The sequence below is a fragment of the Somniosus microcephalus genome, chromosome 3 (genome assembly GCF_052327205.1).
Source record: "Somniosus microcephalus isolate GS21.2 chromosome 3, FLI_Smic_1.0, whole genome shotgun sequence".
NCBI lineage: Eukaryota > Metazoa > Chordata > Chondrichthyes > Squaliformes > Somniosidae > Somniosus > Somniosus microcephalus.
Genome location: NC_140989.1, coordinates 246,421,969 through 246,446,357, shown reverse-complemented (window position 1 = coordinate 246,446,357; position 24,389 = coordinate 246,421,969). Strand labels below are relative to the sequence as shown.

The following is a 24,389-nucleotide window of genomic DNA, read 5'->3' as shown; positions in this document are numbered from 1 at the left end:
TCATGGCTGATCATCCAATTTCAGTACCCGGTCCCTGCTTTCTCCCCATACCCCTGGATCCCTTTAGCCTTAAGAAATATATCCAACTCCTTCTTGAATATATTTAATGAATTGGCTTCTACTGCCTTCTGTGGTAGAGAATTTCACAGGTTCACCACTCTCTGGGTGAAGAAATTCCTCCTCATTTCTGTCCTAAATGGCTTACCCCTTATCCTTAGACTGTGACCCCTGGTTCTGGACTCCCCGACCATCGGGAACATCCTTCCTGCATCTAGTCTGTCCAATCCTGTCAGAATTTTATAAGTTTCAATGAGATCCCCTCTCATTCTTCTAAACTCCAGCGAGTATAAGCCCAATCGTCCCAATCTCTCCTCATACATCATTCCTGCCATCCCAGGTATCAGCCTGGTGAATCTTCGCTGAACTCCATCCATGGCAAGAACATCCTTCCTCAGATAAGGTGACCAAAACTGCACACAATACTCAAGATGTGGTCTCACCAAGGCCCTGTACAACTGCAGCAAGACATCCTTGTTCCTGTACTCAAACCCTCTCGCTACGAAGGCCAACATACCATTTGCCTTCTTAACCGCCTGCTGCACCTGCATGCTTACCTTCAGCGACTGGTGCACAAGGACACCCAGGTCTCATTGCACTTCTCCTTCTCCCAATCTATTGCCATTCAGATAATAATCTGCCTTCCTGTTTTTGCCACCAAAGTGGGTAACCTCACATTTACCCACGTTATATTGCATCTGCTATGCTTTTGCCCAATCACCCAACCTGTCCAAATCATCCTGTAGTTTCTCGGTATCCTCCTCACAGCACACACGCCCACCCAGCTTTGTGTCGTCTGCAAATTTGGAGATATTACATCTAGTTCCCTTGTCTAGATCATTAATATATATTGTGAATAGCTGGGGTCCAAGGACCGATCCCTGCGGTACCCCACTAGTCACTGCCTGCCACTCGGAAAAAGACCCATTTATTCCAACTCTTTGCTTTCTGTCTGCCAACCAGTTTTCTATCCAAGTCAATACCTTGCCCCCAATCCCATGTGCCTTAACTTTACACGCTAATCTCTTAAGCGGGACCTTATCAAAAGCCTTCTGAAAGTCCAAATACACCACATCCACTGGTTCTCCCTTATCTATTTTACCAGTTACATCCTCAAAAAATTCCAGTAGATTAGTCAAGCACGATTTACCTTTTGTAAATCCATGTTGACTTTGTCCGATCCTGTCACTGTTTTCCAAGTGCTCTGCTATTACATCTTTTATAATGGACTCTAGCATTTTCCCCACTACCGATGTCAGGCTTACCGGTCTGTAATTCCCCGTTTTCTCTCTACCACCTTTTTTGAATAGTGGGGTAACATTAGCTACCCTCCAATCCATGGGTACTGTTCCAGATTCCATCGAATGTTGGAAGATGATCAGCAATGCATCTACAATTTCGAGGGCCACTTCCTTAAGTACCCTAGGATGTAGATTATCAGGCCCTGGGGATTTATCCGCCTTCAATCCCGTCAATTTCCCTAACACCATTTCCCTACAAATACTGATTTCTTTCAGTTCCTCCCTTTCATCAGACCCTATGTTCCCCGACATCTCTGAGAGGTTATTTGTGTCCTCCTTTGTGAAGACAGAACCAAAATATGTATTTAATTGGTCTGCCATTTCTTTGTTCCCCATTATAAATTCCCCTGATTCTGACTGCAAGGGACCCACACTTGACCTCACCAATCTTTTTCTCTTCACATACCTATAAAAGCTTTTACAGTCAGTTTTTATGTTCCCTGCAAGCTTACTCTCATATTCTATTTTCCCCTTCTTAATTAATCCCTTTGTCCTCCTTTGTTGAATCCTAAACTGCTCCCAATCCTCAGGTTTACTGCTTTTTCTGGCCAATTTATATGTCCTCTCCTTAGATCTTATGCTATCCCTAATTTCCCTTGTTAGCCACGGTTGAGTCACCTTTTTTGTTTTATTTTTATGCCAAACTGGGATGAACTAATGTTTGCCATTGCCTATCCACCGCCAACCCTTTGAGTGACATTCCCCAATCAATCCTACCCAACTCGCGCCTCAGAGCATCGTAGTTTCCTTTATTTAAATTCAGAACCCTAGTCTCTGAGTCAACTATTTCATTCTCCATCTTAATGAAGAATTCTATCATATTATGATCGCTCCGACCCAAGGGGCCTCGTACAACAAGATTGCTAATTAATCCTTTCTCGTTACATAATACCCAGTGTAAGATGGCCTGATCTCTGGTTGGTTCCTCGACATATTGATCCAGGAAACCATCCCGTAAACACTCCAGGTATTCCTCCTCCACAGTATTGTTACTAATTTGGTTAGCCCAATCTATATGTAGATTAAAGTAACACATGATGACTGCTGTGCCCTTATTGCATGCTTCTCTAATTTCCCTTTTAATGCCATCCCCAACCTCCGCATTACTGTTTCGAGGTATATACCACTCCCACTAACGTTTTCTGCCCCTTGGTATTTCTCAGTTCTACCCATACAGATTCCACATCATCAGAGCTAATATCCTTCCTTACAATTGTTAATCCCTTCTTTAACCAGCAATGCTACCCCACCTCCCTTTCCTTTTTGCCTATCTTTCCTGAATATTGAATACCCCTGGATGTTGAGTTCCCAGCCTTGGCCACCCTGGAGCCATGTTTCCGTAATCCCAATCAAATCATATTCGTTTACCTCTATTTGCGCAGCTAATTCATCCACCTTATTACGGATGCTCCTCCCATTAAGACACAAGGCCTTCAGGCTTGCTTTTTTAACGCTCTTAGACCTATTAGAATTATTATTTACTGTGGCCATGTTTGATTTAAACCGTTGATTTCTCTGACTGCCACTTTTGTTTTTCTCCTTCCTATCTTATGCTTTTATCCTTGTTTCCCTTTCCTCTGTCTCTCTGCTCAGGTTCCCAACCCCCTGCCATTTTAGTTTAAACCCTCCCCCAGAGCACTAGCAAACACTCCCCCTAGGACATTGGTCCCGGCCCTGCCCAGGTGCAAACCGTCCGGTTTGTACTGGTCCCACCTCCCCCAGAACTGGTTCCAATGTCCCAGGAATTTGAATCCCTCCCCCTCGCATCATTCCTCTAGCCACGTATTCATCAGAAATATCCTTCTATTTCTACTCTGACTAGCACGTGGCACTGGTAGCAATCCTGAGATTACTACCTTTGAGGTCCTATTTTTTAATTTACCTCTTAACTCCCTATATTCAGCTTTTAGGACCTCATCCCGTTTTTTAACTATATCGTTGGTACCTATATGCACCACAACAACTGGCTGTTTACACGCCCCTTCCAAAATGTTCTGCAGCCGCTCTGAGACATCCTTGACCCTTGCACCAGGGAGGCAACACACCATCCTGGAGTCTCGTTTGCGGCCGCAGAAATGCCTATCTATTCCCCTTACAATAGAATCCCCTATTACTATAGCTCTACCCCTCTTTCTCCTCCTATCCTGTGCAGCAGAACCACCCCCGGTGCCAGGAAGTTGGCTGCTGCTGCCTTCCCCTGATAAGCCATCTCCCCCAACAGTATCCAAAGTGGTATATCTGTTTGAGAGGGGAATGACCCCAGGGGACTCCTGCACTATCTGCCTGCGCCTATTACTCTGCCTGGTGGTCACCCATTCCCTTTCTGCCTTTGCAACCTTTACCTGCGGTGTGACCAACTGGTTAAACGTGCTATCCACGACGTCTTGAGCCTCGCGAAAGTAAGTGTAGGGGAACATCTAGGCAATAGCGATCATAACATAATAAGGTTTAAAACAAAGATTGAGAAGGACATAAAGTAAGACAAAGACCAAAGTAATAAATTGGGAAAAAATGATTTTAAGGGGGTGAGAATGGAACTAGCGAAAAAAAAACTGGAGAACTTTACTGACAAAGAAATAGAACAGCAGTGGGAAATATTTAAAACGGTGATCAGCACAGTCCAGGAGATATATATCCCATTAAAAAGCAAGAACAAATTACCCATGGATGAATAAAGAAAAGGGAAAAATTGAAACTAAAGAAAATGCATACACTAAGTACATAAGACAACAAAGGAGAGGATGACAAAAGGGAATATGGAAAGGTTAGGAAAGAAGCCAAAAAAACAATTATAAAGGTAAAGAGAAAAAGAGAAACTACAAAATTAAATTATCAAGGAATATGTGATTTCTGTGTGATAAAAAGAAATAATAAAGTATTCTACAGACACATAACTAACAAAAGAAAAATCAGGATAGGGATAGGGCCATTCAGGTGTACACACGATAATCTCACAGGTAATGAGAGCGAAATGGCAGAAATATGAAATAATTACTTTGCTTCAGTATTTACCAGGGAGACTAACATGGTGGGCAAGACATTAGAAGAAGAGATCAAAAAGGATATAAAGGCAGTGGAGATAGAAAGGGGAGATAATTGATAAAACTAATCAAACTTAGAGAGGATAAAACCCCATGTCCGGTGGATTGCATCCGCGCATATTAAAAGAAGTTAGAGACGAGATAGCAGAGGCACTATTACATATATATATAAAAATTCAATAGAAAAGGGAATAGTGCCAGAGGACTGTGGACAGCTAGTGAGGTTCTTATATTTAAAAGGGGAGATAGAACAAGTCCAGGTAACTATAGACCAATTAACTTAATGTTGGTGGTAGGAAAAATAATGGAATCCTTACTCAAAGATGGAATAGAAAAACATCTAGAAATTCAAAATATAACAAAGAATAGTCAGCATGGATTTCAAAAGGGAAGGTCATGCTTGACCAACCTTATTGAATTATTTGAAGAAGTAACAAAGGGTAGACGAGGGTAATGTAGTAGGCGTAATATATTTGGATTTTCAAAAGGCCTTCAATAAGGTATCACATAGTAGACTTATGACTAAGGTCAGAACATGTGGAATCAGAAGACAAGTAGCAGAATGGATAGCAAGCTGGCTATTAAGCAAAAACAGAGAGTATGGGTTAAAGGTAGTTACTAATACTAGCAAAAGTTAGGAAGTGGTGTTCCACAAGGATCTGTGCTGGGACCACTGTTGATCACCATTTTCATAAACAATTTAGACTTGGGAATCGGAAGTACAATTTCAAAACTTACGGACAACACCAAATTGAGAGGTATAGTTACTACAGAGGAGGACCGCGACAAATTCAAGAGGACATTAATAAACTTGCAGAATGGGTGTGTAATTGGCAAATGAACTTCAATATAGAAAAGTGTGAGGTGGTACATTTTGGTAGGAAGAATAAGGAGGCCACATACGCCTTGGAAAATAAGGGCTGGATTTTCATGGTGAAGGCGGGTTGGGGCGGGGGTGGCGCGCCGAGGCGGGCGGGAAACCTCATGATGGGGTCTCCGATCACGGGGGGTGGGCTAGGCAGGGACCCTGGATCCAGGAGATAGATATAAAGGCACTTACCTCCTGGATGCAGCAGTCCTTGCGCCTTGCTATAAACTGCCAGGTTTTACGAGGTGTGTAAAACCTGACCAGCTACAGTTAAACACAAAATGGAGGTTAAAGAAGCTTCCAGCCTCAATAAAATATTTAACTTGATGTCCCGCCTCCTGGCAGCGGGTTGGCTGCCCGCCCCACCTCTGTTAAAACTGGAAGTGGGTGGGTTGGAGGTGGGTTGAGGTCGGGATTGCGATTTTTAACAATTTAACTATCCCCACGCTCCAAACCCACCCTTTTTTTAGGTTAAAATTCCCCCCCCACCCCAAGTGTCTAAATGGGGTAGAGGAGCAGAGGGATCTCAGGGTGCAGATACACAAATCACTAAAAGTAGCGACGCAGGTTATTCAGGCAATGCAGAGGGATAGAACTGAAAAGCAAAGAAGTTTTATTAAACTTCCACAGAATCTTGGTTAGAACACACTTAGGACTACTGTGCACAGTTCTGCTCCTCATGTAGTAAAAAGGATATAGAGGCACTGGAGAAAGTGAAAAAAAGATTTACTAGGGTGATACCAGAACTGAGAGGTTATACCTATCAGGAAAGATTGAACAGGTTAGGCTCTTTTCTCTAGAAAAGAGAAGACTGAGGGGTAACCTGATCGAGGTACTTATGATTATGAAAGTTTGATAGGGTAGCAAAAAAGGAAATAACAGAGGCCCTCACCATCATTTTTCAATCCTCTCTGGCTTCAGGTGTGGTGCCGGAGGACTGGAGGACTGCTAATATGGTGCCCTTGTTTAAAAAGGGAGAAAAGGATAGACCGAGTAATTACAGGTCAGTCAGCCTAACCTCGGTGGTGGGAAAATTACTGGAAAGAATTCTGAAGGACAGGATAAATCTTCATTCAGAAAGACACGGGTTAATCAAGGATAGTCAGCACGGATTTGTTAAGGGAAGGTCGTGTCTGACAAACTTGATTGAATTTTTTGAGGAGATAACAAGGAGGGTAGATGAGGGTAGTGTGTTTGATGTACTTTATATGGACATAGAAACATAGAAGATAGGAGCAGGAGTAGGCCATTCAGCCCCTCGAGCCTGTTCCGCCATTCAATGAGATCATGGCTGATCATCCAAACTCAGTACCCTGTCCCTGCCTTCTCCCCATATCCCTTGATCCCTTTAGCCTTAAGAAATATATCTAACTCCTTCTTGAATATATTTAATGAATTGGCCTCAACTGACTTCTGTGGTAGAGAATTCCACAGGTTCACCACTCTCTGGGTGAAAAAAATCCTCCTCATCTCTGTCCTAAATGGCTTACCCCTTATCCTTAGACTGTGACCCCAGGTTCTGGACTCCCCCGCCATCGGGAACATCCTTCCTGCATCTAGTCTGTCTAGTCCTGTTAGAATTTTATAAGTTTCAATGAGATCCCCTCTCATTCTTCTAAACTCCAGCGAGTATAAGCCCAATCGACCCAATCTCTCCTCATATGTCACTCTTGCCATCCCAGGTATCAGTCTGGTGAATCTTCGCTGCACTCCCTCCATGGCAAGAACATCCTTCCTCAAATAGGGCGACCAAAGCTGCACACAATACTTAAGGTGTGGTCTCACCAAGGTCCTGTACAACTGCAGCAAGACAGCTTTGTTCCTGTACTCGAACCCTCTCGCTACGAAGGCCAACATACCATTTGCCTTCTTAACCGCCTACTGCATCTGCATGCTTACCTTCAGCAACTGGTACACAAGGACACCCAGCTCTCATTGCACTTCCCCTTCGCCCAATCTATTGCCGTTCAGATAATAATCTGTCTTCCTGTTTTTGCCACCAAAGTGGATAACCTCGCATTTATCCACATTATACTGCATCTGCCATGCATCCGCCCAATCACCCAACCTGGAGTTTCTCGGCACACACGCCCACCCAGCTTTGTCTCGTCTGCAAACTTGGAGATATTACATGTAGTTCCCTCGTCTAGATCATTTATATTGTGAATAGCTGGGGTCCTAGGACCGATCCCTGCGGTACCCCACTAGTCACTGCCTGCCACTCGGAAAAAGACCCGTTTATTCCAACACTTTGCTTCCTGTCTGCCAACCAATTCTCTATCCAAGTCAGTACCTTACCCCTAATCCCATGTGCCTTAACTTTACATTCTAATCTCTTATGCGGGACCTTATCGAAAGCCTTCTGAAAGTCCAAATACACCACATCCACTGATTCTCCCTTATCTATTCTACCAGTTACATCCTCAAAAAATTCCAGTAGAATAGTCAAGCACGATTTACCTTTTGTAAATCCATGTTGACTTTGTCCGATCCTGTCACTGTTTTCCAAGTGCTCTGCTATTACATCTTTTATAATGGACTCTAGCATTTCCCCCACTACCGATGTCAGGCTTACCGGTCTATAATTCCCCGTTTTCTCTCTACCACCTTTTTTGAATAGTGGGGTAACATTAGCTACCCTCCAATCCATGGGAACTGTTCCAGAGTCTATAGAATTTTGGAAGATGACCAGCAATGCATCTATTATTTCTAGGGCCACTTCCTTAAGTACCCTAGGATGTAGATTATCAGGCCCTGGGGATTTATCGGCCTTCAATCCCGTCAATTTCCCTAACACCATTTCCCTACAAATACTGATTTCATTCAGTTCCTCCCTCTCATTAGACCCTATGTTCCCCGACATCTTTGGGAGGTTATTTGTGTTCTCCTTTGTGAAGACAGAACCAAAGTATGTATTTAATTGGTCTGCCATTTCTTTGTTCCCCATGATAAAATCCCCTGATTCTGACAGCAAGGGACCTACGCTTGACTTCACCAATCTTTTTCTCTTCACATATCTATACATAAGAACACAAGAACATAAGAAGCAGGAGCAGGAGTAGGCCATACGGCCCCTCGAGCATGCTCCGCCATTCAATAGGATCATGGCTGATCCGAATCTACTCACGTCCACTTCCCTGCCCTCTCCCCGTAACCCCTAATTCCCTTATCAGCTAGGAAACTGTCTATCTCCGTTTTAAATTTATTTAATGTCGCAGCTTCCACAGCTCTCTGATGTAGCAAATTCCATAGATTTACTACCCTCTGAGTGAAGAAGTTTCTCCTCATCTCAGTTTTGAAAGGGCAGCCCCTTATTCTAAGATTATGCCCCCTAGTTCTAGTCTCACCCATCAGTGGAAACATCCTCCCCGCATCCACCCGATCAAGCCCCCTCACAATCTTATATGTTTCGATAAGATCGCCTCTCATTCTTCTGAATTCCAATGAGTAGAGGCCCAACCTACTCAACCTTTCCTCATAAGTCAACCCCCTCATCTCCGGAATCAACCGAGTGAACCTTCTCTGAACTGCCTCGAGAGCAAGTATATCTTTTCTTAAATATGGAAACCAAAACTGTACGCAGTATTCCAGGTGTGGCCTCACCAGTACCCTGTATAACTGAAAGGAAGACTTCCCTGCTTTTATACTCCATCCCTTTTGCAATAAAAGCCAAGATTCCATTGGCCTTCCTGATCACCTGCTGTGCCTGCATACTAACCTTCTGTGTTTCATGCACCAGGACCCCCAGATCCCTTTGTACTGTAGCACTTTGCAGTTTCTCGCCATTTAGATAATAACTTGCTCTTTGATTTTTTCTGCCAAAGTGCATAACCTCACACTTTCCAACATTATATTCCATCTGCCAAATTTCTGCCCATTCACTTAGCCTGTCTATGTCCTTTTGCAGGTTTTTTATGTCCTCCTCACTCACTGCTTTCTCTCCCATCTTTGTATCGTCGGCAAACTTGGATATGTTGCACTCGGTCCCTTCCTCCAAATCGTTAATATAGATTGTAAAGAGTTGGGGTCCCAGCACTGACCCCTGCGGAACACCACTAGTCACAGATTGCCAGCCCGAGAACGAACCATTTATCCCAACTCTCTGTTTTCTGTTAGATAGCCAATCTTCCACCCATGCCAGTATATTACCCCCAATCCCGTGATTTTTTATCTTGTGCAGTAATCTTTTGTGTGGCACCTTGTCAAATGCCTTTTGGAAGTCCAAATACACCACATCCACTGGTTCCCCTTTATCCACCCTGTTTGTTACGTCCTCAAAGAATTTGAGCAAATTTGTCAAACATGACTTCCCCTTCATAAAACCATGCTGACTCTGTCCGATTAAATTATGCTTATCCAAATGTCCTGTTACTGCTTCCTTAATAATGGACTACAACATTTTACCAACCACAGATGTTAGGCTAACTGGTCTATAGTTTCCAGCCTTTTGTCTACTTCCCTTTTTAAATAAGCTTATAGAAGCTTTTACAGTCAGTTTTTATGTTCCCTGAAAGCTTACTCTCATACTCTATTTTCCCCCTCTTAATTAATCCCGTCTTCCTTTGCTGAATCTTAAACTGCTCCCAATCCTCAGGTTTGCTGCTTTTTCTGGCCAATTTATATGTCCTCTCCTTGGATCTTATGCTATCCCTAATTTCCCTTGTTAGCCACGGTTGAGTCACCTTTTTTGTTTTATTTTTATGCCAAACGGGGATGAACAAATTCTGTAGTTCATCCATGCGATCTTTAAATGTTTGCCATTGCCTATCCACCGTCAACCCTTTGAGTAACATTCCCCAATCAATCCTACCCAACTCACGCCTCATACCATCGTAGTTTCCTTTATTTAAATTCAGGACGCTCGTCTCTGAGTCAAATACTTCACTCTCCATCTTAATGAAGAATTCTATCATTATGATCGCTCCGCCCCACGCGGCCTTGCACAACAAGATTGCTATTTATTCCTTTCTCATTACATAATACCCAGTCTAAGATGGCCTGATCTCTAGTTGGTTCCTCGACATATTGGTCCAGGAAACCATCCCGTATACACTCCAGGAATTCCTCCTCCACAGTATTGTTACTAATTTGGTTAGCCCAATCTATATGTAGATTAACGTCACCCATGATAACTGCTGTGCCCTTATTGCACGCATCTCTAATTTCCCGTTTAATGCCATCCCCAACCTCCGCATTACTGTTTGGGGGTCTGTATACAACTCCCACTAATGTTTCTAAATTTCTCTCCACAGATGTTGCCTGACCTGCTGAGTTTTTCCAGCATTCTCTGTTGTTATTTTGGATTTCCAGCAGCTGCAGTATTTTGCTATCCCACTAATGTTTTCTGCCCCTTGGTATTTCTCAGCTCTACCCATACAGATTCCACATCATCAGAGCTAATATCCTTCCTTACAATTGTGTTAATCTCCTCTTTAACCAGCAATGCTACCCCACCTCCTTTTACTTTTTGCCTGTCTTTCCTGAATATTGAATACCCCTGGATGTTGAGTTCCCAGCCTTGGTCACCCTGGAGCCATGTTTCCGTAATCCCAATCATATCATATCCATTTATCACTATTTGCACATCTAATTCATCCACCTTATTACGAATGCTCCTCGCATTAAGACACAAAGGCCTAGAAATTCAGTTGCCTTAGCGCCGCTTTTGAGGCGCTAGAGGGACTAGCGCCAGAGTTATGGCCAGTTTAAAAATTCCCTGGGGCCCTAAATCGGCGTTGCACCGGTAGCGCTGCGCTGGCACCGATGACGTCATCGGTGTGCGCAGCATCCCGGTTGCCGTGGTAACCCGCCCGAACTCCGAAATTGAGTTGCGGCCGCCTCGCCCGTGGCAGCCGCAAGCAACGTTCTGTCAGAGGTGCCTTACTCCAGTTTGCGCCGGCGCATTAAAGGCCCCGCGGCGGCCGGCCACTTTCCCGCCGGCCGCCTGCCCGCAGCTCCCTCCCCGGACTTCTCCCCCCACCCCCCGGAACAGATGCAAGCCCGGCACTTGTCCGAGGTGCTGGGCTCATTTTTAAGCTGATTTGCGCGGGCCGCGGCCGGGTGCAGGCAGCTCCTCCTTAACGGGAGGAGGAGGCCTGCACGTCCCCAGCCTGCCGCACCGCATCGGGTGCCGCAGCGCCGGAACAGCGCCGCAATGGGGCAGTTAGCGCCCATTGGGAGGCGCTGAAACCCTCCAGTAGCGCCGGCAGCCGTTTGGGCGCGGCGCTACTGAATTTTTGGCGCGCGCAGGGGGACTTAGCGCCGGCACTAACTTCCGGCGCTAAAGCCCTGGCTGCGCCAAAACTCAATTTCTAGGCCAAAGCCTTCAGGCTTGTATTTTTAACACTCTTAGACCTTTTAGAATTATTATTTACTGTGGCCATGTTTGATTTAAACCCTTGGGGGGAGAAATTGTGTGAGTAGCGCCACCTGTTAGCGCCTAAAGAGGCAGTCAGTGGCTGTAGCGCCACTGGCTGCGTCTCCGGCGATATTCAGTAGGGGCGCTAATGGTGGCGTTAGGCATTTGCGCTGCGCCGCCACCGATGACGTCATCGGTGTGCGCAGCGCCCCATTCGTGCCCCGTTCGCGATATTTGGTAGCGAACGCTGCAGTTGCGCCGCTCGCTACCCGCGCCGGTTCACGGGGCCTTACTGTGCCGGCAGCGGCGCAAGTTAAGGTGGAGGTGCGGGGCGGCCGCTTTTTCGGCGGCAGCCTGCCAGCACCTCCGCCCCGGCCTCCTAACCACCCCCCCCCCCCCGCGGCATTGCCGGCTGTTTCCCGAGAGCCCGGCACTTCTCCTTTGTGCCGGGCTCATTTGCCGGCACTCGCGATCGGGGGTCGCGCTGTTGCAGGCACCTCCCCCTTAACAGTGGGAGGAAGGCCTGCAGTACCGCAGCGTGCTGTGCCGCAGCATGTGGCGCTGCGGCACGTTGCGCTGCAATAATCAGTTTCAGCGCCCTAAGAGGGACGTGGAGCGCCTGGAGCCTCGCCCCATCTCCCTCGAGGGGCACTGAAACTGAATTTCTGGCGATCGGTATCACTCAGATCGCTGCGCTAAATCCTGCGCTCCGCCGACTTTTGCGCCACTTTGGCGCCCCAACCCAATTTCTAGGCCTTGATTTCTCTGACTGCCACTTTTGCTTTTCTCCTTCCTGTCTTTTGCTTCTGTCCTTGTTTCCCTTTCCTCTGTCTCCCTGTACAGGTTCCCAACCCCCTGCCATTTTAGTTTAAACCCTCCTCCACGGCACCAGCAAACACTCCCCCTAGGACTTAGGTCCCGGTCCTGCCCAGGTGCAAACCGTCCAGTTTGTAGTGGTCCCACCTTCCCCAGAACCAGTTCCAATGTCCCAGGAATTTGAATCCCTCTCCCTTGCACAATTCCTCTAGCCACGTATTCATTTGAAATATCCTTCTATTTCTACTCTGACTAGCACGTGGCACTGGTAGCAATCCTAAGATTACTACCTTTGAGGTCCTATTTTTTAATTTACCTCCTAACTCCCTATATTCAGCTTTTAGGACCTCATCCCGGTTTTTACCTATATTGTTGGTACCTATATGCACCACGACAACTGGCTATTCACCCTCCCCTTCCAAAATGACTTTAGCAAGGCTTTTGATAAGGTTCCACATGGCAGACTGGTCAGGAAGTTAAAAGCCCATGGGATCCAGGGCAAAGTGTCAAGTTGGATTCAAAACTGGCTCGGAGACAGGAAGCAGAGGGTAATGGTTGATGGGTGTTTTTGTGACTGGAAGGCTGTTTCCAGTGGGGTTCCGCAGGACTCAGTACTAGGTCCCTTGCTTTTTGTGGTATATATCAATGGTTTAGACTTGAATATAGGGGATATGGTTAAGAAGTTTGCAGATGATAGCAAAATCAGCTGTGTGGTTGATACTGAAGGAGGAAGCTGTAGACTGCAGGAAGATATCAATAAATTGGTCAGGTGGGCAGAACAGTGGCAAATGGAATTCAATCCGGAGAAGTGTGAGGTAATGCATTTGGGGAGGGCTAACAAGGAAAGGGAACACACATTAAATGGTAGGACACGGAGTAGTGTAGAGGAACACAGGGACCTTGGAGTGCATGTCCACAGATCCCTGAAGGTAGCAGGCCAGGTATATAAAGTGGTTAAGAAGGCATACGGAATGCTTGCCTTTATTAGCCGTGGCATAGAATACAAGAGCAGGTTATGCTTCAACTGTATAAAACACTAGTTAGGCCTCAGCTAGAGTACTGCGTGCAGTTCTGGTCACCACATTACAGGAAAGATGTGATTGCACTGGAGAGGGTACAGAGGAGATTTACAAGGATGTTGCTGGGAGTAGAGAATCTTAGCTATGAGGAAAGACTGGATAGGCTGGGTCTGTTTTCCTTGGAACAGAGGAGGCTGAGGGGAGACCTTATTGAGGTGTATAAAATTATGAGGGGCATAGATAAAGTGGGTAAAAAGGACCTATTTCCCTTAGCAGAGGGGTCAAAAACCAGGGGGCACAGATTTAAAGTAATTGGTGGAAGGTTTAGAGGAGATTTGAGGGGAAATATCTTCACGTAGAGGGTTGTGGGGGTCTGGAACTAACTGCCTGAAAGGGTGGTAGAGGCAGGAACCCTAAACACATTTAAAAAGTACTTGGATGTGCACTTGGGATGCTCTAACCTGCAGGGCTATGGACCAAGAGCTGGGAAGTGGGATTAGGCTGGATAGCTCTTTGTTAGCCGGCGCGGACACGATGGGCCGAAATGGCCTCCTTCCGTGCTGTAACTTTCTATGATTCTATGATAGACGTAGAGAAGATGTTTCCATTTGTGGGACAGACCAAAACTAGTGGCCATAAATATAAGATAGTCACTAATAAATCCAATAGGGAATGCAAGAGAAACTTCTTTAGCCAGAGAGTGTTTAGAATGTGGAACTTGCTCCCACAGGGAGTAGTTGAGGCGAATAGCATAGGTGCATTTAAGGGGAATCTCGATAAACACATTAGGGAGAAAGGAATACTGCAGCTAATTTGCAGCATAGCAACACCAAAAATACCAAACCTTGCCGAAATCAGCAGGAGGGGCACAAAATGATTTTCTTCAGCAAAATGAAGAATGACAGCAAATATGATTTCAGTTTTTAAAATAATAATTATGGTATAAAATAGTAAATTCTCTGAACTGAGTCAGGTGACGTGACATACTTTCAAAAATACGTAACCATTAATTAAATGAGAGTTAACGGGGAACTTTGTAGTTTGAATTGTTGAGTTGTGGCATAAGATGTCATCTGATATGATGATTGCTTGATTTGTAAATTATTCTGGAAAGGAACCAACCAAATTTCTATTGCAGATGGGCAGAAAGGAGTATAAGCTTCATTCACACGTGTTCCTTTTCTGGAATGGAATGGGTTTAGATGGTGGGAAGGGAATGGGCAGCTTGAGCCTCTGAATGTGGTTAGGAATCAGAGTGATCTATCTGGGGTCTGGCAGCACACTGGGTGGAGGTAATGGTACCATGGCAGCACAAATGAAAGGGGTAGGTGCTGGGGATTGGCATGACTCGGATCGGTGGCGCTGGGCCCAAGGAACAGTTGAAGGAAGGGCAGTACTTGAAGTGTAGGGGAAGAGAAGGCGAGTGGAAACTGGGATCTGGGTAGAGGCAGGAACCCTCACAACATTCAAGAAGCATTTAGATGAGCACTTGAAACGCCATAGCATACAAGGCTACGGACCAAGTGCTGCAAAATGGGATTAGAATAGACGGGGCTCGATGGCCGGTGCGGACACGATGGACCGAAGGGCTTTTTTCTGTGCTGTATAACTCTGACTCCACGGCAAATCATAGATGGGTGTGATTTTGAGGAAAGAAGAAAGATAGAGGTTAACTGCAGTCCAATCCACTTAGTTGTTAAATTTTAGAAAGTAGACAACCAAGTTTAATGTTTCAGATAACCTCGTCCTAGTGCACAGATCCTTATGTTCTTATGTAATTCTAAAGGTAATTATTGGTGTGAACATAGTCAGAGAACAGATTCATGGGAAAGTCAATTGTTAAAAATCAAATCACTGTGTAAATAAGGCATTGATAGGAGGACATTAAACTTTAATGCTGGTATCTAAATAATTAGCAAAGCAATGGCTAATTTTTTGTGCGCTTACTAATGTTTACAAAGTAGAAACTTCATAGATTTAGCTTGTGGCACTGAACACTGTATTTACTCTGGGGTTTCTATTAAAGTTATTACAGTATAGGAAGAAAGCCAAGAAATTTGATTGGTAAATGTGACCTTAAGTGATCTTAGCCATAATATCTTGCAACAGAGTAAATGGAAATGTTTTATATATTAAAAATAGTTGACCTTTATGGGAATTTAAACTCCAAGGTGGATCTAATGTACTTGGAGTTTTATGCTTTCTTGACAGTACCTTCCTACCAGATGTATAAATGATAAAACATACAACAACTCCATCTTGCATTTATATCGCATTTTTAACACAGAAAAATATCCCAAGGTATTTCAAAAAGATGCAAGGAAAAAATAGGACAGTGAGCCAAAGATATTAGGAGCAGTGACTAAAAACCTGCTCAAAGCGATGGGTTTTAAGAAGGGATTTAAAGGAGGACAGGGAGGTGGAGAAGCAGAAGGGATTAAGGAGGGAAGGCAGCTGAAGATGTGGTCGCCAATGACAAAGTTACAAAGTAGGTGCAGCACAGAAAAAAGCCATTTGGCCCAACAGGTTAATGCCGCTGTTTATGGTCCATACGAGCCTCCTCCCACCCTTCTTCATTTAACCGCATCAACATATACTTCTATTCCTTTCTCCCTCATATGCTTATCTAGCTTCCCCTTAAATGCATCTTTGCTATTCACCTCAGTTACTCCTTGTGCTAGTGAGTTCCACATTCTAACCACTCTCTGGGGGGGAAAAAACTTAGCAGTTAGTGTTGCATTGCTAAAAGTTTTTATCCACAATGATTGGGAGACAACTCTATTCATTTACTGGGCTAATAAAAACAGAGGTCATGGAAATCTGGCAAGACACATATTTTAGATATTGTTAATGATTTGACTTTCTCCCAAACTAAATAACTCAGTAAGGTGCAATAAATGTGTTGGCCATTTCTGTAGCAATTTAGAAAGAGAACTTTTTTTGGTTACATAGCAAAATACATATCTGAATTTAAAAAATAAGTGAACTTCATTCTAAAATGTAGTATAAAGCAGTGCTCATATTCTATTTATTTGCATTGTATTGCAAAAGCTGAGTAATACTCACATTATTTATCATGAGGTGCATAATTATCTTTGGCATAAGGTCCCGGATAGTCTTGTTAATGATACACATGTATGACTCCACTAAGTTGCGAATAGTCTCCACTTGTCTCTCCAGCTGAGGGTCCATGGAAAAGTTATCTGTACCTGCTGCCTCCTCATTCTCAGGTTGTGCAGAAAGCAGAAACAGATACAAACTGAAGTCAAGCACTACAATGACAACTTTCACAGCATTTTCTCTTATAGTTCTGGTGCAATAAAAATATTTTCTGCGTTGAAACTGACTGCCAAGTTTACCCAATACGATTTCCAACTGAAGTGCTAGAAGTCTGAGGTGTATCTATACCTTGTGTGGATGCAATGAAGCTAGAATTTGGGAAATTTCACTGTGCAGTATGATATAATAAAAATATCGTGTGCTACTAGAACCTATACATTCTAAACTCCATAAAAGGTATTTTGTTTGTGAGGCAACTTGAAGCTGTTCAAAGTTCACATGGCAGGTATGAGTGAAATAGCACTGTATAAATGCCATTTAATTCATTCAGATTGCACATACCAATAACATTAGACTAGCAAAGTGGACGAAGCTGGCCTATTCTGTATCAGAGTCCAACATAAGAACTTTCAGAAAAAGGAAATAGTTAATGGGCCCAACAAGTCTGTCTAGTTTTAATTGGTAACAAAGCAATCTATCTGCACAGACCTTAACATATATTTGATGTATTTTTATTTATTTTGGCACCAAAGAACTAGTTTCAAATAAAAACAGAAAATGCTGGGAATACTCAGCAGGTCAGGCAGCATCTGTGGAGAGAAAAACAGAGTTAACATTTCAGGTCGATGGCCTTTCATCAGAACTCGAAGATGCTAGAGATGTTAAGCAAGTGCAGAGCCAGGGAAAAGGACAAGGGTGAAGGTCTATGATAGGGTGGAGGGCAGGAGTGATTAAATTACAAAAAGGATGATGGTGCAAGGCAAAAGCAGGTGGTAATAGACAAGTAAAGAAACAAAAGAGGAGTCCAAAGGAGGTGTAAATGGTTACAGCAGAATAGCAGAGGGGAAGGAAGCATGGAAAATCTGGCAAAGTGAAGGCTCCCATGGCCCGAGAATGTGGTGTAAGAATGGTGGGTAGACTCCAGGGGTGCAGACCACCCCGCCGGCCGTGTACCAATAGGGGATTCCCCAGCCCAAGCCCACAACTCCTCCACTCCCAGCAGCTCTGGTGCAGCCATCCTCCATTACCAGCACCTGCTGTCTGACAGAAAATGGGAGCAGTGGTTAAGATCTAAGGGGGAGAAATTCAGTATAGCCTTGTTTGGGGCACCGTTATCGGCCGTGCACAAAATTTAGCGCTTGGCGCTAATTATCGCCTTCGACTGCAAACTTGGCTTTTATCGCCCCTGGAGGTGATTGGAGCGCTAAATCAGGCGCTACACACCTCTCTTAAGGCACTAAGGCCGAGGAGCGAGGCGCTACCTCAGAGCGTGGGCGCAGCGCAGGTGCTGTCAGTTAGCGATTGAACACAGACACACTAGCGCCGGTCAGTTCTTAAAGGGGAGGGTTGATCTTGCTCTGCAGCCACACCCTGCTCATTGGAGCCTTGAATCTCGGCCTGGACAAACCTGTGGCTAAATCTTGCAGCCAAGGACTATGGAGAGGGCCAGGGAGCGAGCACAGCGCTTCAGCGAGCGGGCCTTGGAGGCTCTGGTTGGCGCGGTGGAGCGCAGAAGATCTATACTGTACCCAGAGAGTGGCAGGAGGCCTTTGCCACGCGAGTACAGAAGAGTGTGGAGGGAGGTGGCTCAGAGAGTCTCCTCAAGCAGCATGGTGCCTAGGACCCATATCCAATGTAGGAAAAAGTTCAACGACCTCACTCGGGTCGTCAAAACCTCTCCATCCCTCCATTTCAACCTCACTTTATGGCCAGAGGGTCTTAAAAGCCCCAATGCCCAGACATCGGAACCATTGCTTGAGCACGCCGATTGTGTGCTCAACGATGTTCCTGGTAGCTTCATAGCTCTCGTTGTATCGCAGCTCAGCAGGGGTGTTGGGCGTACGGAGCGGTGTCATCAGCTAGGTACACAGAGGATATCCCTTGTCCCCGAGAAGCCAACCACCTGGGTGATGCAGTGCCTGGATAAGGTCTGCCACAGAAGTCTGGCGTAGGATGAAGGCATCGTGGCTGCTGCCAGGAAAGTGGGCATTGACAGTGAGTATCAGCTGTCTGTGGTCATAGACCAACTGAACGTTTAAGGAATGGAAGCCCTTTCGGTTGCGGAAATCCTCGGCATTCTCATGCGGCGCACGCAACGCCACATGCGTGCAGTCAATGGTGCCCTGCACCATGGGGAAGCCCGCTATCATCGCAAAGCCCATTGCGCGTTCTTGCTGCTTGTCCAGGGTCATGGGGAAAGAGATATACTCTTGTCTCCTTTTAAAGAGGGCATTTGTGACCTGACGGATGCAGCAATGCACCGCGAACTGGGAGATATTGGCGATGTCCCCAGTAGCTGACTGAAATGAGCCGGTGGCATAAAAGTTGAGAGCCACTGTTATCTTCACTGCCACCGACAGAGACGTCCTGCTCCTCAGTTGAGGCTGCAGATCTGGCTGAAGCAGGTGGCAGAGCTCAGTGACCACCTCCTTGCTGAAGCGTAGCCTTCGCAAACACTGCTCCTCAGACATATTAATGTAGGAGAACTGTTGGCCAAATACCCTGGGAGGGTAAGGTCTCCTGTACAGAGGCCTGTTGGCCCTCCTCCGACTGACCATGATTGCCACTCTCTCTCTGCGTCTCTGTGCCCGCCGAATGTAACGGAGCAGGACGACGCCCCCATCCATTGCAGCCCCCATAATATCTAGGCAATCAAAGTTATGAAGGTCAAAAACCAAAGTACCTGCAAAGTTATGGTCAGAAGCCAAAACTACCTCAGACAGCGTTGACTCAATGCAGAAGTCTCTCTTTCTCTTTGTCTCTCTCAAAATCTCTCTCTCTCTCAGAACGAGTGGTGCAAAAATGGCTACCACACAAAAGCCAGGAAGAGGCCCCCTTTAAATAGCGCCTCCTCCAGCGACTGGGAAGCGTTCCAGTCTACCTGTCCTTGGTTGCGCCAGACGGAAAGGAGGGGGGTGCCACTCAATTTCCGTTCCAGGGCGTCACAAGGGTGTTGCACTCTCGAATGACGTCAAGATTTGCGTGTGCAGGAGATCGGCCGGTATTGTTTAACGCCGCCGCAAAATGTCTGGTTAATTTCGCGAGCGGCGCAAAAATCGCCCCATTAGCGCCCTCTTAAGGGATGGAGAATTAAAGTGGCAAGTGGCCGGAAGCTCAGGGTCACGCTTGCAGACTGAATTGAGGTGTTCAGCAAACCGATCACCCAATTTGCATTTGGACTCCCCAGTGTAGAGGAGACAGCACCGGAAGCAGCGAATACAGTGTACTAAGTTGGAAGATGTACTAATTTTAAATAGTGGATTTTAATGTTAGAAACATTTTTGTCAAGCAAAACAACAAGGCCTAGAAATTCGCTATTGCCGTGGCAGGTCTTTAGCGCCCGAAAGTTAGCGCACGCCCGGATTCCCGTAGCGCCCGCCTGAAATTCAGTTGCAGCGCCCCAAGACGGAGGCGGGCACTATTGCAGGGTTTGGCCGCCTCCGCTTGGGGCGCTGAAAGTCAACTTCAGGCGTCCAGCTGCCGCAGCGCCACCCGATGCGGTGCGGCAGGCTGGGGTACTGCAGGCCTCCTCCTTCTCTTAAGGAGGAGCTGCCTGCAGCCGTGAGATCGCCGCTGGATTCCCCCGGCAAATGAGCCCGGCACCACGGAGAAGTGCCGGGCTCGCGGGGGTCAGAGACCAATGCCGCAGGGGTGGTGGTGTGGAAGTCCGGGGAGGAAGGAGTGGCCAAGCGGCCGCCGGGAAAGCGGCCAGCCGCACCTCCACCTTTACGCCCCGGCCTCTCGGAGCTGCAAGGCCCCGTTTTACAAACGCTCTTTGCGCCCGCTACGGGAGAGGCGGCGGCAACTGAATTTGGGCGTCGGGCCGGCATCGCGTTGGAACCGGGGCGCTGCGCACACCGATGACGTCATCGGTGCCGGCGCAGCGCTACCGGCTAACGCCACCATTTGCGCTACACTGAATTCCAGGCTACCAACAGCGCCGGCGCAAAAAACCTCTTTAGGCGCTAAGTGGGCGCTAACACCACTGAATTTCTAGGCCCAAGTGTCACACTATAGGTGTCACATACCATATTTACAAATAGTGTAATGAACTTTCTCGTCTTTTAGGCTTTATCTGCATGCAGAAAAGAAGAGGGAGAGGATGAAACAATAATTTGAGGTGAGATCATAGCTGAGGCAAATTGTCATCAAGCTCGAGGGAAACAGAAGTGGGCCAGAATATGGCTTCCAAATAAATTTTTAGCTTCAAATCACAATAGGGGAAAAGAGCTCCTCTGGTTGCTATGTGCGTTTGAGAAGTTTTCCTTTAATCAGCGTTACCTGTGAATTTATAAGTGAAAAACAAAGATGTTAATGATTTTGCTAGAAGTACTGACCAGAAGAAATCTTCATAAATGCATTCATGATGCCACATGTAGCAACCAGAGGCATTCTTACCTCAATATAATAAATTATGAATACTTTGTATTTTTCCAATTTAACGGCGTTAAAAAATTTAAACCTTTTTTTGTGAATTTGCACCAATAATAGTTTGCAAAAATTGCACAACGTATGTTACGATTTATACATTTTAATTAAAAACAGAATAAAAGGGAGTATGACTCCTCAAGTTCAGAAGCTAAAATACAGAGGTATAATCAATGAAGCTTATAAACAAAATTGAGAAAATATGTTGCATCTAAACTTTGAAAATGTTAAGACAAATCTATTTCACAGAAACATATTTTCCAGTTTCATATGAAATATATGAGAGAAGTGCTATAATTTCCCAATTCTAAAACAAAATTAGTTGGCAGCGTTTTTATTTTACATTATGTCATTAATTTCTTATATAAGCAGTTATTAAGCACGGCACATTAGCACATGTAAAAAGTGAAAACCAGGCCTGAGTTTTGAGAATATAAAAAATTATAAAATATACAAATTTAAAAACAAACACCAAGGGACAAAAACTCAAAATGAAATTCCAGAAATGACACCAAAATCATTCCAATAGAAATATTTAAATTGAACCCATGAAAGGGTAAAAGCATCAAGCAATTGTGGTCAATTTATTCAGCAGTAATATCGGGGGATACATGTCAATTCATTTATTGAAATATTTGTGGAGTTACAGTGCATTTCAGACCATAAGATAAAATATGATTGAATAGTTATTTTACAATTTACCCTTTTCTTAAAATAATACACAAATCAGAAAAAGTAAGTCTACAGTAGTTTGTGACAACTGCAAATTAAAACTATACACAATATACCTGAATTTTGATTTAGATCATTCTTCCCAACTCTCATTGACAGCTTCCTTTTGGACTAGATGGATCAATACTCCCCACAGCAGATGGTAGCAGATTTATCACTGGTTTTACTAGGTAGGAATACTGCAGGAACCCAACATTATAAACTTCCTTAAGCAAAACTCAGGCAGACTTTACACCCTACTTCCCCACCACCATTTTCTTTCTAGCTGCCAATGGGGGAAAACGCTGGTACGCAATGGCTAATAATTCAACTTCTGCAAGAAGTGTAGAATTTGAAAATAAACATTTAAACGCATATGTCTACCAAACCATAATAATTTTACAATACATATACAGTTAGGATACTACAGACGTAAATTTTTTTAATGCCATCATTAATTGGTTTGTTTCAAATGCATTTACTCTGACAGAACATATCATTTATTAAAGATGCCTGTTAAAACACTACTGTGATAACTACAAACAGATGTAAAACACAGGTGGAGTGCTTTAAAGTACTGAAAAAAGGCTTTATATAAGAAAACACTAACAAATAATGGTAATATTTTGTTAGTAATTGAGATACATTCAGATGTTCCTCATGCACAACTAAAAAAAAGTCTGAAAATTTAAAGAATACATATTTTTGGCTCTAGTATTTTCTACTTGTTTATGCTAATCAAGAAATTAAATAAAAGTAAATGGCGATAATGTCAATTAAAGAGAACTCACACATACTTTGTCTTTCCACTTTGTAGTATACAAATTCATAAATGAAATGCAGAAAAGTTACAACTGAGACACAATTTCTATTAGCCAAACTTACTGTTTAGCTATTCCACTCTATTTCCATCACTAAGTTCTAAACTATATCAGTAATTTCTTTTAAAACTTACAATGGATTTTTCTGGATAAACACCAGCTCGAAGAAATGATGCCTTCCAACTATCTACCTCCTCCTGAGAGTCACAAGCAAGCTCCAGAAAACGATAATCCTTATAAACATTCCTAGTGAAAGAAAGAACAGAAAATATCATTAAATTTGTATACTGACATGATTTAACTTAAAATAAAATTATACAGGCATATGGTTGGTTTGTGTGTGTTACACCAGGTAAAGATACAAATTTTACTCTATTACATAGAATACTAGCTGAAGTGCCCGGCGGTGCCGAGGCTTTTTCGAGGGAATGTTGTTGTTGGAAGAGAGAGAGAGAGAGCGACTGGGGGAAGAGAGAGAGCGACTGGGGGGAAGAGAGAGAGCGACTGGGGGGAAGAGAGAGAGCGACGGGGGGAACAGAGAGAGCGACTGGGGGGAAGAGAGAGCGACTGGGGGGAAGAGAGGGAGGGGAGGGGGGGAGGGAGGGGGAGGGGAGGGAGGGAAGGGGAGGGGAGGGAGGGGGGGCGGAGGGCAGGGGGAGGGGAAGGGAGGGCGGGGGGGAGGGGAAGGGAAGGGAGGGAGGGGAAGGGAGGGCGGGGGGGGGAGGAAGGGAGGGAGGGGGGGAAGGGAGGGCAGGGGGGGAAAAGGGGGGGGAGAGGGAGGGGAGGGAGGCGCCCCCCCCCGAGGGTCGCCCCCCGAGGTGAAGACCGCCGATTGCGCGCGCCCCCCGCCCCCCGAGGGTCGCCCCCCCCCCTGAGGTGAAGACCGCCGATTGCGCGCGCAGCAGGAGCTGAGACGCGGCGTCTCTCTCGGCCGGCGGGCCCGGTTGCCAGGGTAACCGTGACGCTGACCAAGCCAGAGAGAGAGACGCCGCGTCTCAGCTGCTCCTGCTGCGCGCGCGGCCCCCCACCCCCCGCCCGAGGGTCGCGGCCCCCCCCACCCCCCCGAGGGTCGCGGCCCCCCCCGAGGTGAAGACTGCCGATTGCGGCTGTGGGAGACGTCCGGCGGGCCCGGTTGCCAGGGTAACGCTGGACGCTCAGCAAGCCCCGCCCCCCGGCCAGCCAGAGAGAGACAGCGCGTCTCAGCTCCTGCTGCGCGCGCACCCTAGCGGCGCTGGGCTGAGGCTCGGCCCTCCAGCCTTCGAGTGGGGCCGGGAGGTGCCTAGCTCGGGCGTGGGTGCGGAGGAGACGCCGAGGCTTCTAGGCCTACCTGGAAAAACGGGGAAAGGTAGGAAAATTAATGAGATTAGATAAGTTAATTACTTTCTAAATCATTTTTTTAAAAAACAATATGTGTTTTAAAAGCAATGTTTTTTTTAAGACGCAGAAAGCGGGAAAAAGAAAGGAAAAGTTTGGAATCAAGATGGCGGCGACTCACCTCGGTTCAGAACGATAAAGCCCAGCCACACACGCACCGATTGGCCCGGCGGCACATGCCAGCAACCCGGCGTACGATTGGTCGAGCTCGAGGTCACTCTGTCGCTAATGAGCGGATAATGAGATGCTAATGAGCGGAATGTTGAAGGTTTTTGGGATACCGCGGGCGCAATTTTAGCCCGGCCGAAACGTAAAT

The 24,389-nt window shown here is 45.6% G+C and overlaps 1 protein-coding gene across 1 annotated transcript in view; it reads right to left on the bottom strand.

Annotated features, from left to right (window-relative positions):
* Positions 1–24,389, bottom strand: part of dnm3a (dynamin 3a) — a 452,439-nt gene that overhangs the window by 48,460 nt on the left and 379,590 nt on the right. Inside the window, exons 16-17 of the mRNA XM_085978004.1 lie at positions 22,834–22,945; positions 16,527–16,685 (exon numbers count right to left, since the gene is read on the bottom strand). Coding sequence (XP_085834130.1) covers positions 16,527–16,685; positions 22,834–22,945 — 271 coding nt within the window. The remainder of the gene's footprint in view (positions 1–16,526; positions 16,686–22,833; positions 22,946–24,389) is intronic.